The 12,401-nt window shown below is 39.7% G+C and overlaps 1 protein-coding gene across 1 annotated transcript; it reads right to left on the reverse strand.

Annotated features, from left to right (window-relative positions):
• Nucleotides 1–60: 60 nt before the first annotated feature.
• On the reverse strand, nucleotides 61–11,994 carry cchcr1 (coiled-coil alpha-helical rod protein 1). Its single transcript, XM_007563106.2, has 19 exons — nucleotides 11,647–11,994; nucleotides 9,943–10,243; nucleotides 9,712–9,858; nucleotides 8,286–8,403; nucleotides 7,858–8,040; nucleotides 7,439–7,602; nucleotides 7,220–7,334; nucleotides 6,924–7,034; nucleotides 5,242–5,385; nucleotides 5,060–5,170; nucleotides 4,740–4,846; nucleotides 4,544–4,656; nucleotides 4,371–4,443; nucleotides 4,064–4,182; nucleotides 3,777–3,965; nucleotides 1,114–1,215; nucleotides 802–941; nucleotides 605–722; nucleotides 61–481 (listed from the first exon to the last, which is right to left on the reverse strand). Exons 1-19 carry the CDS (start codon nucleotides 11,705–11,707, stop codon nucleotides 348–350), a joined length of 2,550 nt encoding a protein of 849 aa, XP_007563168.1. The 5' UTR covers nucleotides 11,708–11,994; the 3' UTR covers nucleotides 61–347.
• Between the last annotated feature and the right edge of the window lie 407 nt (nucleotides 11,995–12,401).

The following is a 12,401-nucleotide window of genomic DNA, read 5'->3' on the forward strand; positions in this document are numbered from 1 at the left end:
TTACCTTCGACAGTAAGATCGCTTAGATTATTTGGAAACTCTCAAAGAAAAACTCTATCTCAAACTATACTTTACGTAGTTTTATTGAAAAAGGAACTACAAGGATTTAAATACATATATTCGGTAGATAAAAACCCAGTATGTTTTGACAGATTTATAATTTAGCAAAACACATCTACACAGTCCCAGCCCACCTCGGCTGTTGCATCCCTATGCACAGGTTTTCTGATGTCTGGCTCGTCCACCTGCTCCAGTCGGCTTTAAGAGGCATCAACACCACTTCCCACCTTTTTGTACACATGCAATGCGCCTTCTCCTTGGCTTCTTCAGTGACTCATCTCCAGGTATTACTTGTGCAGACTGTCTGCTGATGGTTTCACACCGCCGTCGCTCTGTCCGTCCTCCTCTGCAGAGTCCTCTGAGCTGTTTACCACGGCGGCACTGAGCGTATGGAGCTCCTCCAAAAAGCTCAGCAGTCGCTCTGTGAAGATACAGACAGGCTGCTGGTCAGACCGGAAGCACCTGTGTAAATGTCAGAACTTCAAAGAAAAAAAAAGAAAAGGTGCCTGTCAGACACATTCAGGATTAGGACATTTATTAATACCTGTAGGTAGATGGGCTCCTGGGGGGTTTTCTTGGTTGAGGTGAGGAGAAGAGTTTTGTCCAGCTGTTGTGTGACCGTGCCTGTAGTCTCCTGTCGGCCATCTTTCAATAACCCTGAACTGGAACAAAGTTAGTTTATATGGTGAAGCAAAAATAAAAACATTTCAAATGTTTTTTTTTTATTTTTTTGTTTCTTACAGAAGCTGAGTCGTTGCTCTGCTCCATCTCCTTCGGTTGTTTATTAAACGCTTCAAGCTCGTCAACATCCAAATGTCGGGTTCCTCTCGTCTCGTCACGTCTCCTCGCTGCCTCTCGCTGAAACTCCCGCAAAGTCATAACTGCAACAGACAACGCAGACATCTCATAAACCAAGGGGACAAGCTGGTATATTTGGCCGCTACGCACTACGCAAACAGATCCAGTCGCGTTATATCGCAGCCTGCATTAAAAAATATAACCTCCTTCTCCTTCGTTGAGGTTTCAGGCGGCACTGGGGGCCGAGTACAATACCTGCTTTGGTGTGTTCTCTCCTGGCCACATTAACTTGGGCCTCCATCTCTCTCAGTTTCTCTCCACATCGGCTCTCGACCTCGGACACTCTTTCCAGCAGGGCTGAACGAGAAGAAATAATAAGAAAAAGCATAACCCAAAGCACGGCAGCAAAGAGGTCAAAGAAAGGCACCACTGTTTCGTGTATAAATCAAACTGCTTGTGGTTGCAAGCATGTCTCCAGTTGACTCCCTGTGATTCCAGCCTTCCCTTTCCCCTTCCCCTTAAAATCTGTTATTCATGTCAGCTTCCGTGTTATGAGTGCAGCATGGATTCTCGGGTCTGTGCCCCCGTCATTATTTTTTCTTTAGAGCACAAACACCCACGCATTTAAAAGAAATCTAATATGACAGAGCATCACAAAGCAGTGCTTAATTGTGAAAAGAAAAATTGCAAAAAATCTGAAAAGTGTGGGGTGCATTTGCATTCCACCCTCCTAACTCTGACACCCCAAATAAAATACAGTGCAACCAATTGCCAAATCTTACACCATTTAGTCAAGTTGTCAACCTTAATACCTGCAACATAAAATGTATTTAATAGTGAAGAATTAGGTTTTTAAAATTATACTCAGCTTTTAGAAAAGTTACTAAGAGCGTCTTCGCTCTTACAGCCACGTTTCAGGCCTTTGACTTAAACGGACAAATTTGTCAGTGAGAGCATAAATCAGAGCAGCGACCCCATGACAACTGTTTTTACAGCCTCCTTATAAACGTGCAAAGAATGGATTAGTCAAAGTATTTTAATGCGTATTCTGTTTGAAAGGTGAATTGTAATGGCGAGCTGAGACTGCCACCAATAAATGATTCAAACTCATTACAGGTCTGGCCCCACAATAATAAGTACTGGAAAGAGAAGCGCAGGAAAGATTGTTTAAAGAACCCCACGTGGAAACTGAAGAGGGCCTCAGAGAACCAGGAATGTAAGTGATTACTAAAGCAAAACGCACCTAAAGCAGCAGCGCCAACTTTAGTCTCTGTATGTGCCACTTGCCTGCGACAAAAACAGTGCAACACAGTGAGAGAACGTTCATCCTACATTTGGATTTGGTTGTTTTGGGACAGAGGGAGAGTCAGAACTGTGCGCTAGTGTGTGTCGCATGTAGAGATGTTTGTGGTGACGTTTAGCCGGAGCTAACAAGCAGCGCACAGCCATGTGAATGGAGAATGACCGACTCTTTATAAGTTGGTACGACTCAGCAACCCGATTTAACTGCACCAGAATTTGAGAGCATAATCTGATGCTACCCAGTCAACAATCAAACATAATTATTGTTTCATTTAGATTGATCATAGCTGAAAAAAAAAAAAAAGCTGGGTTCCTACAAATTTTTAATTTCCATATTCCAGATTGACTCACCCGAATTTCACTCGGGTTTTCTGTCATTCTGAAGTCCCAGGCGGTTTTTATTGTGTTTATGTGCAAGAGAATCAGTCATAATTACGCTCTTAAGTGTAGCGTGTTGTTGGGTCGTCCTCTGAAGGAAGGTTTGGCAACAACTGCATTAGGCTACTGTTTAAGGCAGTGTGGGTCATCACATGTCTGCCTGCCAAACGGTCATCCAGCCGTGGCTGCACATCTGCGCCTCATCCACAAGAGTCCTACTTATTCAGAAACAAGCTTCTGATGCTTTCTACCTTCTGAAGTACAAAATAAACCAGTGAGAAACTAAACATTTAAAAGGTGGTACGATCATGCAGCTTTGGTACATTTACGGCCGTATTAAAGATACTTGGGTATCTTTAATATGGGTATCTTTTTGGATAATTTAGCAATAATTTTTTTTATTTTTTTTCTCTCAGAATCAAGTAGAAAACAGGACAGAGATGTTGGGACTGTGATATTCAGATAGATGTTTTTTGCTTAAAAAGCCTAAATTGTAATAAAATATTGTATGTAGCATTTATTTATCATCCTATAAATGACTTAAAATGTTGCTCTTGAACAACTGCATAAAATGGGGAGAGGATAGTTTTACAAAGATACTAATTGTGTTTCCATCAATATATTTTATTACAGTTTAAGAAACAAAACTGTAATAATGGCTTACATAATTGATAGGCTATATGTATAAATTATGACTTGTTACATTTTACTAGGTTAATTAAGAATAAATTATTAAATTCATTAATAATTAATGCATATATATATTCTGCTGGAAGCATACTACAGTCCCTACAAAATCCTTTTAGTGCAAGTTTTGGCCAATTAAAACAAAAAACACGACAAACAAAACAAATTTACCCTTTTTATGCATCTATAAACAAGACACATTTACATGCATTTTTTCAAGTGTATGTTTACTGGTGGATATTTATTTTTGCTTAGGGGACCGGTTCTTATTTTCCAAATCATTACAGCTGTTTTACAAGAAGCATCTACTCTAAGCTGCTTCTTAACAAAGAAAACAGTTCATTTTCTTTGATTAACTATTTAAATGAACTATTTCTGACTTCTTGAATCCAGTGTGCTTTTAAGATTGTAACAAACCCTCAAATTGTTTCACTACAGCTCCTGATTACCTGGGTCAACATGTGTGACCAGAGGAGGAAAAACAAGGGAGAGAGAAAAAAAAAAAGAAACAAAAAGGGCAGTGAAGGATCCTAAAATAGCCGCTGCCTCACCATGCTCGCTTTGCTCTTGCTGGCGAAGCAGTTCACAGCGGAGTCTCTCCAGACTGGCGTTGCTCTCCTCCAGCTGGGCCTGGATCTCCTGCAAGCTTTGCTCAGCTTGCTCCTTAGCAGCCTCAGCCAGCCTGACCTCTGTGCAGCTGTGTTCCCGGTCCTGCTGCTGCTGCCTCACTTTACTCTCATCTGTGAAGGACGTTTAAAAAAAAAAAAAAATCACATTCATTAGCTTAAACATGGATTCACAGTAAATTATAAATGACATTTTATCAAAAGGGTCTCACATTGTTGTTTCAGGTCGGCCAGGGCTTTCTCGATGAGCTCTGGGGTTCTTCTGAGCTCTTGAGCGAGTTGGTCTCTCTCTTCGCACACTGATCTGTGCTCGATCTTCAAGTTACTGATGCTGCCAGGCAACAAGAACCAAGATGGACGAGACAAGGGGTAGAGACTTTAGGCTAAAAGAACCACTGAGAGAAAGTGACTTTCTATATGCATTGCTTTGCAAAAAAAAAAAAAACATCAAAAAATGTTTCACAATTCTTTACAACCATGAAATTCAAGAAAAAAACCCCCTAAAATTTCAAATCCTACCTGTCGTTATCCTGTTCCAAATGTTTGGAAGCTAGCTCTACTTTCTTCAGCGCTGTCCTCCTCATGACCAAACCTGCAAAGCAAAAAGTGTGACGAACTTTCTCTTCCACACAAATGCTACCCACATTGAGCTAATAACAATCAACAACTGCCTGCAGCGGTAGCAACGCTACCTTGGATTATCTCCACTCTCCTATTGGCAAAGCAAAGTCTCTGTGCACAGCTGCTCAGCGTCGCTTTAGCTGCTTCCACTTCCGCCAGCTTGGTTTCAAATTGCTGTTTGAACCTGAAAATCAGGAATTAGCTGCATTAAAAAAAAAAATCATGTTTGATAAAAACGTTTGAGAAATGCCGATGATGTCATTGTACCTCTGAAGAGCCTCTGTCAGCGTTTTACTGTCAGCCTCCACCTTCAGGTTCTGTGACTTCAGTTCTGTGTTTTCTTTGTGAGCCGTGGCGAGGTTCTGTTTTAATGTCTAGTATGAAAAAAACAAAACAAAAAAACAACACATCTGTAACTGTATGTGCGAGAAAAAAAATCTGTTACGGTCTCTTCCATTCTTACAAAGGTTTTTGCGCGGTCAGCATCGCGTATCACGATGCTGACCGCGCTCGTGATGAACACACCTTTTCTCATTTCCTAACTAGACCCAAATGTGTGGCGTGTCATCAGGTTTTCATGTTCTCACCTCATTTTCCACTCTCGCCAAGTCCAGCTCAGCTATTCTGTCATGCAGACTGTGCTGAAGCACGCTCGCTCGGTGCTGCTCCTGCTGGAGCTGCAGCTCCGTGGAGCTCACCTGAAACGAGCAACGACTCCCGTTATCCCCCGTTCGAACGTTCTGGATTAGACGGAGAAAGTTTCACATACTTCTGAGAGAAGTTTGTCCTTCTCTCTTCGTATCTCGATGTCTTTTGAGCGAAGCTGGACACACAGCTTGAATACTTTCTCCCTCCACAGATGAAGCACCTGAAGGCCCCTGCAGCCACTCTTCATCAGAGGATCTCCTGAGGTCTGCAAGAAACTCAAACATCAGTCACTGTAGCCGAAGCTCAACGCAATTACAATACTTTCAGAGCGTTAAATATTATTTCCAAAGGTAGACATTTATGAAGTTCAAGAAGTTTAACGACTGTCTTCTCCACAGATTTATGTAGCATCTTTAAATATATTTATAGTGTTGTATAAGTAACCTTAACATTTGATTTAACTGTTTCCCTTTGACTACAGACCTGTAGTTCCTTGAACTTCCACCAGTTTAAAGCTAAACTTTGGTCATTTAAGGCTGTAAGTAAATTGGTTAAACTGCCACTATGTCCTGACAGATAATCTGTGAAAAAAAAAAAAAAATCAAGCTCCTCTGCCTCCTCTCTGTGGTCCAGCAGCCATCGTCAGAAATACACCGCTTGTTCAGAAACAACCAATCAGAGCCCGGAGGAGGGTCTTAGAACTGTTAATCAACCTCATGTACGCAAAACTCAGACCCTCCCCCTGACTCTCTGCCACAACATAGCCTGCCATGAAAGCTAAGCAGCATAGCATGGCCACTGATAATGGCGAATAAAATGGTTTTCCTGGAACCCTGATGTTTGAATCCATCCACTGACACGTGTTTCCAGGAATTGAATCTTATGGTCAGTGCTTTTTTTTTTTTTTATGCAACAGCGCATCACTGAAGAGCAACTTCCTCTTTAGAAGATGAAAATCTCTTTACACTTAAAATTTTAAGGCATTAAGAAATTTTTTCAAAGCAATGTTTAGCTTAACTGCCTGTAATGATGGCATTCAAAAGTTAAAATGCTGAAGACGACATATACATAATTTTTACAGCGCCATTCAAGTCAGCTGAGGGAATTGGGGTTTTGTGTTTCTGTCCGACATCGTTCCCACTTAAACCCTCTGTGACCTCCAATGGAAAAATGAGAAAGTGGATGATTTATTTAGCCTCCCTCCACATTTAGTGACCCCCCCCCCCGATAAGGATGTGTGAAAAGCTCTGGAAATGAATTCATCTTTTATATCACTAGTTTAACCGCACCAAGAAATTTTTAGAAAACTTTTCATTTGAGCATATTTTTTCAGCAGGTAAAAATCTAAAAAACAAATAAAATGAACAAATAAAAAGAAAAAAAAAGGATGTTGTTGGTTTTGTTCTGTTTGTTTCATTACAAAAGCATTGCTAGCATAATATTTCAAGGTGGAAGAATACAGAGAAAGGGCTTTTCGAATCTTTTTTTAAGCTTGAAGGGGACTTTTAGAAGAACAACTATTTGTGGCACTTGTAACATGACGTATTGTAAACCAAATCAGTTTAATCAAATGAAATGCCAGGGGGAGATTTTGCTGTTGCAAAAAAATACACGTTTATCTTTAACCTTTTTACCAAAGGTGCCAAAACATTTTCCTTCACACCTGGATGTTCTAGTAAGACTTTCTTTGAAAACATTGCAGATGGCTACAGAGATGCAGCAGATGCTGCTCAAAGTCTTCAGTTAAAAGGCTTCTGACCTGCATTGCTGTGCAGAAGGGGGAGAAAAAAACAAAACACTCACACTTTTCACTATCTCCTCTTCTTGGAGGGCGAGAATCTCATTCACAGAGTTAAGCCTGACTGTCAGAAGCTCTGTGGTCGTCTCAAGAGCTGCTTTCTCTTTGCTCAGCCTCTGCAAAATAGACAAGATTAGAACAGAAAAGCTGCGGATTATTGTGATACAAGCGTTGCTGCATAAATTAGGTTTTCACTTGCTTAGTTACTGCTTCTTTTAATAATGTGAGAAGAGAAAATAAAAGCGTCACGCAGCAACATTGCGGAGGTTCATTCGATCAGTACTGCTTGGATTCTCTTCACCTCAACAGCTTCGTTTAATCGCTCTCTCTCTCCTTTCTCGGGGGCGAGCTGGCCGATGTAATTTCTGAGGCTGTGCAGTGTTGCAGATTGTGTCTCAAAGGCTTGTCCCATTTGGCTGAAATATAAGCAACATTATCAGACAAAGAGGAAAACAAGGGAATCTCTCTACAAAGCGCTTTGGATTCTTTGCTCCATTTAGTTTTAAATTAATTGTGGGACCTTAAATGTTCTCTCAGCCCGTCTCTCTCTGTAGATACCTCCACCAGAGCACTTTTCAGCTGCAGCACTTCAGCGGTCAGTGACTGAAGTCTGTCCTGTAGGTCACTGTTTGCTTTTCTGGCTGCACCCAGCTCTGCACAACGGGATACATTCAACTGCTGAAGCTGAGAAAAAAGAGAGGCAAACATGGAGAATTTCAGGGCACCAACAAATAATGATGCAATAGCTTAAGGTGAAGGTTTCACTCCACTTGCTTCACCGTTTCAGCTCAGCTGAGCTGATGCCACCTAATGAGCATTTGTTAGCCACATACCATTCGCCTAAAAGGAAGATAATTACAATTTGGATATAAAAAAGTTTAGGATTACGACTGTTTATATTCCCTAAACAACAACAAAAAAAGAAGATTAATGTCATACCTCCAGTTCATGTTTCTTCTTCAATTCTTCACTTTGCTCCATCAGTCTGAGACCGTGCTGTTTGGCCTCCTCTTCGGCCAGCAACCGGCTCATTTCGGCCTTAAGAGCGAGCTCCCTGGATAACTCCTCACTCCTCTCTGCGTCTCTCCTTAGCTCACTGGACTCTATTTGCAGTTTTTCAACCTGCAAAAGAGGTTTCAGCCCAAACGACAAAGCAAAAACAACAAAAACACCCTTAATTTCTGAGTCTCATCATGTTTAAAACCTGCTAAATTAAAGGTCACCGTAGGCTATTAGTAAGACTGAAAGCTGTATTAAAGCAGCAGAGTGTCTTGCAAAGATGAGTGTTACAAGAGGAGCGTAACTCTCCGGTGGCTGTTGTCTGCTGGAGTGTCGAAATGAAATGTTTTGTCAGTCAACATCATTACCTGTAAGCTCATTTCCTCCTTCTGCTCACTGCTGAGACTGAGCGCCTCTCTGAGTCGGTCGAGTTCAATCTTAGCCTTTGACAGTTCGTCGTGCATCATTTCCATCTCCTGCCTCTGTCTGCTCCCACATTAGGTTGATTGAAAAGAAAATATGTATTTACGGCTCATAGTTGATAAATGTGGAAGTTCAAAAATATCACAATCCCCAAAAAAAGAGACTATAATTATAATCATTTTTACAATTAATAATTAAAATAACATTTTGAATAAATGAATATATCAATATTTAATTAAACGTAATTAAAATGAGGAATAAATACGATTTTGAATGTAACTGTAGCTGTATGTAAAAGTGTAGACACTGGCTGGTCAAAAGTAAACACAATGATGGACCATTTTATTAAAGGGGCAGAATAATGTATTTTCCTGACACATAATGTCATTTTATACCACAATCAAGTAACTGTTAAATTCAGTTGTTAAAAAATGTAATATATATATATATATCTTTTAAAAGTCGTGTGTGTATATATATATATACACACACGACTTTTAAAAGATTTGACTTTGAAATTTGAGGCGTTGAAATTGGGGTTGTCTCTTTAAGAAACTCCTACTTTTTCTGAAACTCCGCCTTCAGGAAGTCACAACAGCTCTCCTCTGTTAACCCTTTAAAAAAGTTTTTAACCAGCATTTCACTGAGAAATGGTTGTCTAATTAGCTCAGCAGATGTGCAGTTCCAGCAGGTGTTTGCTAATTACTGCTGACTAGTCTGAAGGAGCTGAATGGGGGGAGTCACTGCATTGTGATGCGGAACCTCGGAAGGTTGGAAACTGCGGCTCTGAGGAAGAGCTGCATCTCTAAGCTGGCACTAGATCCACCATGGCATTTTGCACAGCACCATGATGCTTTGTGAATGGCTGAACAGCTAACTGTGTAGACATGGAGTAGAACAGGTCTGTGTAATAAGGTAGTAGGTTATTTTACAATAATTTCAGTTTGTACGACTTAGTTTTTTACACGCAACAAACCTACTTTAACTACTATACGGAGGAGCTAATTGGTTAAACGGCATAGCAACCTCACTTTCGATCAATCGTCTTGACTGGAACAGTTTTAGCCCCACCCATTGACTTTAAATGGGCAAGACTGGCAGATTAAATGAACTCTTCACGTGCTGCATGGAATATTTAATTTTCCAGGGATACTATTTGCAAGCTATTAATTTAAATAAATATTTAAATTAATATAAACTTGACACACTATTTTGCAATTACTTTTTACTTATAAACAATTTATGAAATGTAAGAATCTATTGCTTTATTTATTAATTGAATTGTGGCACTTTTGACACTCCCTAAAGTCAAACAAATGTAAAACTAAACTACGACAAAGTTTAATTGCACAACATGAACTGTTCGGATACCTGCTCAAAGTGATGTCCTTGTCTCTCAGTTCTTCCCTGTACCTCTCTGATGTCTCCTTTAGGGCCTCCACTTGACCCTTTGACCTCTCAGCCTCCCGTAGCCACTCTGAGTCCCATCGAGACCACTGGTCACTCCACTCTCTAGATCTGCATTAGAAGAGAGTATAACATCCAACCCACCTGTGCTTATTTCATGTCTGACAATATTTCAAAGAAACACAATGGAAATACCCAGTTCTAACATCTGACAGGGGATCTGCAGACATCCTTCCTCTTCTGCTGTTTCCTCGTAGTGTCATGATTCTCTGATTTTCCTTCTTCATCTCAAAAGTTTCCTGCTGGGTCTGTGTGATGGCGAGCCATGGTTTGAGAATGCTGGGAGCCCCTGGTGGCGTTCCTGTTATTGCTTGGTTCACCCAGCGCATGTGTGGAGGATGTGGTTGGGATGTTGATCCTGAGGCTCTCTGAGCTTCAGTCGATGGGACAGTCGATGCAAAATGTGATGGAGGCACAAGATCCTCCTGAATATTCCCTAAATTAAGTTACACAAAGTATACGTAGATGTGCATTAACAAGCAGGACGAACCATCACTTGTGTTTCAAAGCAAAACCTGATAAAATCCTCAGCTGTTCAAGATGCTGTCTCATACTCTCAAATTAACCAGAATATACCAATAGGGTTTTCAAAGAGTACACAGGACAAAAAACTGCTAATTTTGCTTTGTGTGGATTTCAGTAGATGGCATCCTAAGGGGCATCAACATAGTGGATTGAAGCTGTACGAAACATTGGACTCCTAAAAATATCTTAGTAGAATGATTTAACCAGATAAAATGTTTTTATAGCAGCTTGACTTGAAATGATAACTTTTTGGACAATAAAATCTGCCAATTCCTGTCTGAACTTGTTCTCTTCACAAACTGCTCTACTGTAAAAGGCTTCTGCAAAAAGATTAATTTAAGAGTTAAATATAAACACAGAGATGAACCTATGTCAATTAATCATTTATATTTAGCTTACTTGAAAAATTAAACATGATAACTCTAACTTTGTCAACTCAATTATTTGCTTTTATGTGTGACTTAAATTATTTTAGACCCCAGATATGTAACGTTGACACTAACAATATATGGTAGGGTAAAAAAACCTGTGGATTCAGTGTTGAAATTTCCGTTTTCAATTCAAACCTTTCTACATACTTGAATGGATACTTTCCTACGACTAAGCAAATGATAGGGAATAACAGAGGAACATTTTGATTTTAACTGCCTAATGTTACAGTAAGCCAGTTTCAGAAGCAGATTAACAGCATTATTGTGATGCATCATGGGACTTGTAGTTTTGTCACAGAGTAAAACAAGCCACATTTCTAAACCAAAGCTTAAAACAGCCAAGAAAATAATAGACTGACAGCTAGATCAACAGATATACAGAAGCAATGATTGAGCAAATGTACAAAATTAAGACTAACACAAATATTATTCAAGACATAGTCTTGAAAAAACTTGCCATACTACTAAATTGATTTTTTTTTATTTAAAACCTTCAAAGCTGTTATATTTTCTGAAATCCAAATACCGTTCATAGACTTGGTTCAAAGAGCAGCTGTTGTTCGGAGTACAAATAAATATCTTTAAAGGACGAGTGCATACAAAAAATATATATGTAAAAATATTCTTAATAATAACAGCAATTGACTTATCATTTACGTGATGTCACTAGAAGCATGTTTGCACTGAAGCACTTTAAAGGATGGGGTGGGTTTTATCGAGGCTAAATAATTTATGAACAAAACGATACAAAATCTGACTGTGACATGATATTTTTAAGAGATACCTATTAAAAACAGACAACTAGGGTAGATAGGACCCTTCTCCTGGGAGTTAGTAGGACAAGCTAAACCGAGATTAATCTAACATGAAGTACGGAACATACTTGGTGTCGTGAAGTCATTTGGCACTATAAGCCTCTCCTTTCCGAAGATTTGGTTTTCCATGTGCAACAGGAGACTGAAAATCCTACAGAAAACGGGACACTGTTGGAGTTGTTCGGCCGAATGTTGCTGTTTTTACTCTCCGTCGTGTTACATCAGTCCTCGTTGCCGTAGTAACGAGTTATAGCATACTAGAGGTGACCGTTAGCATTACATTTTAACTTTAGCTTTACTTCACGCTCAAAACACACTTGACATGAGGACGCTTGTTTTGCTGCATGTCTTAATATTTTAACAACGTTCAAATGCTTCTTCAGCAACAAGCGCAGTGCATCACGGGAAAGTGGAAGGAAGTAACCCAGAAGTAACTTCGGGTGTTCCTTTTCCCTAAGTACTGTCTCGCAGGTTTTAGCCTCTCAGTAGCTGAAGTGCTTGACTGTCATGGTTCTCACAGGTACTGGTAGCACAGTTTGGACTTATTTTACGGGCACTCTTAAGATATTTGCATATTTATTTTGCCCTTGGTAAATATAAAAGTTTACGTAAAGCTTAGCAACATCAGGAGCCAGAAAGCTCAAAACATTGGTGCGTTACGTTATCATACACTTTTAAAGGAATGCAATAAAAGTTATATGTATATATAGACTGCTCAAAAAAATAAAGGGAACACTCAAATAACACATCCTAGATCTGAATGAATGAAATATTATCATTGAATACTTTGTTCTGTACAAAGTTGAATGTGCTGACAACAAAA

Source organism: Poecilia formosa, unplaced genomic scaffold (genome assembly GCF_000485575.1).
Source record: "Poecilia formosa unplaced genomic scaffold, Poecilia_formosa-5.1.2 Scaffold145, whole genome shotgun sequence".
Lineage (NCBI taxonomy): Eukaryota > Metazoa > Chordata > Actinopteri > Cyprinodontiformes > Poeciliidae > Poecilia > Poecilia formosa.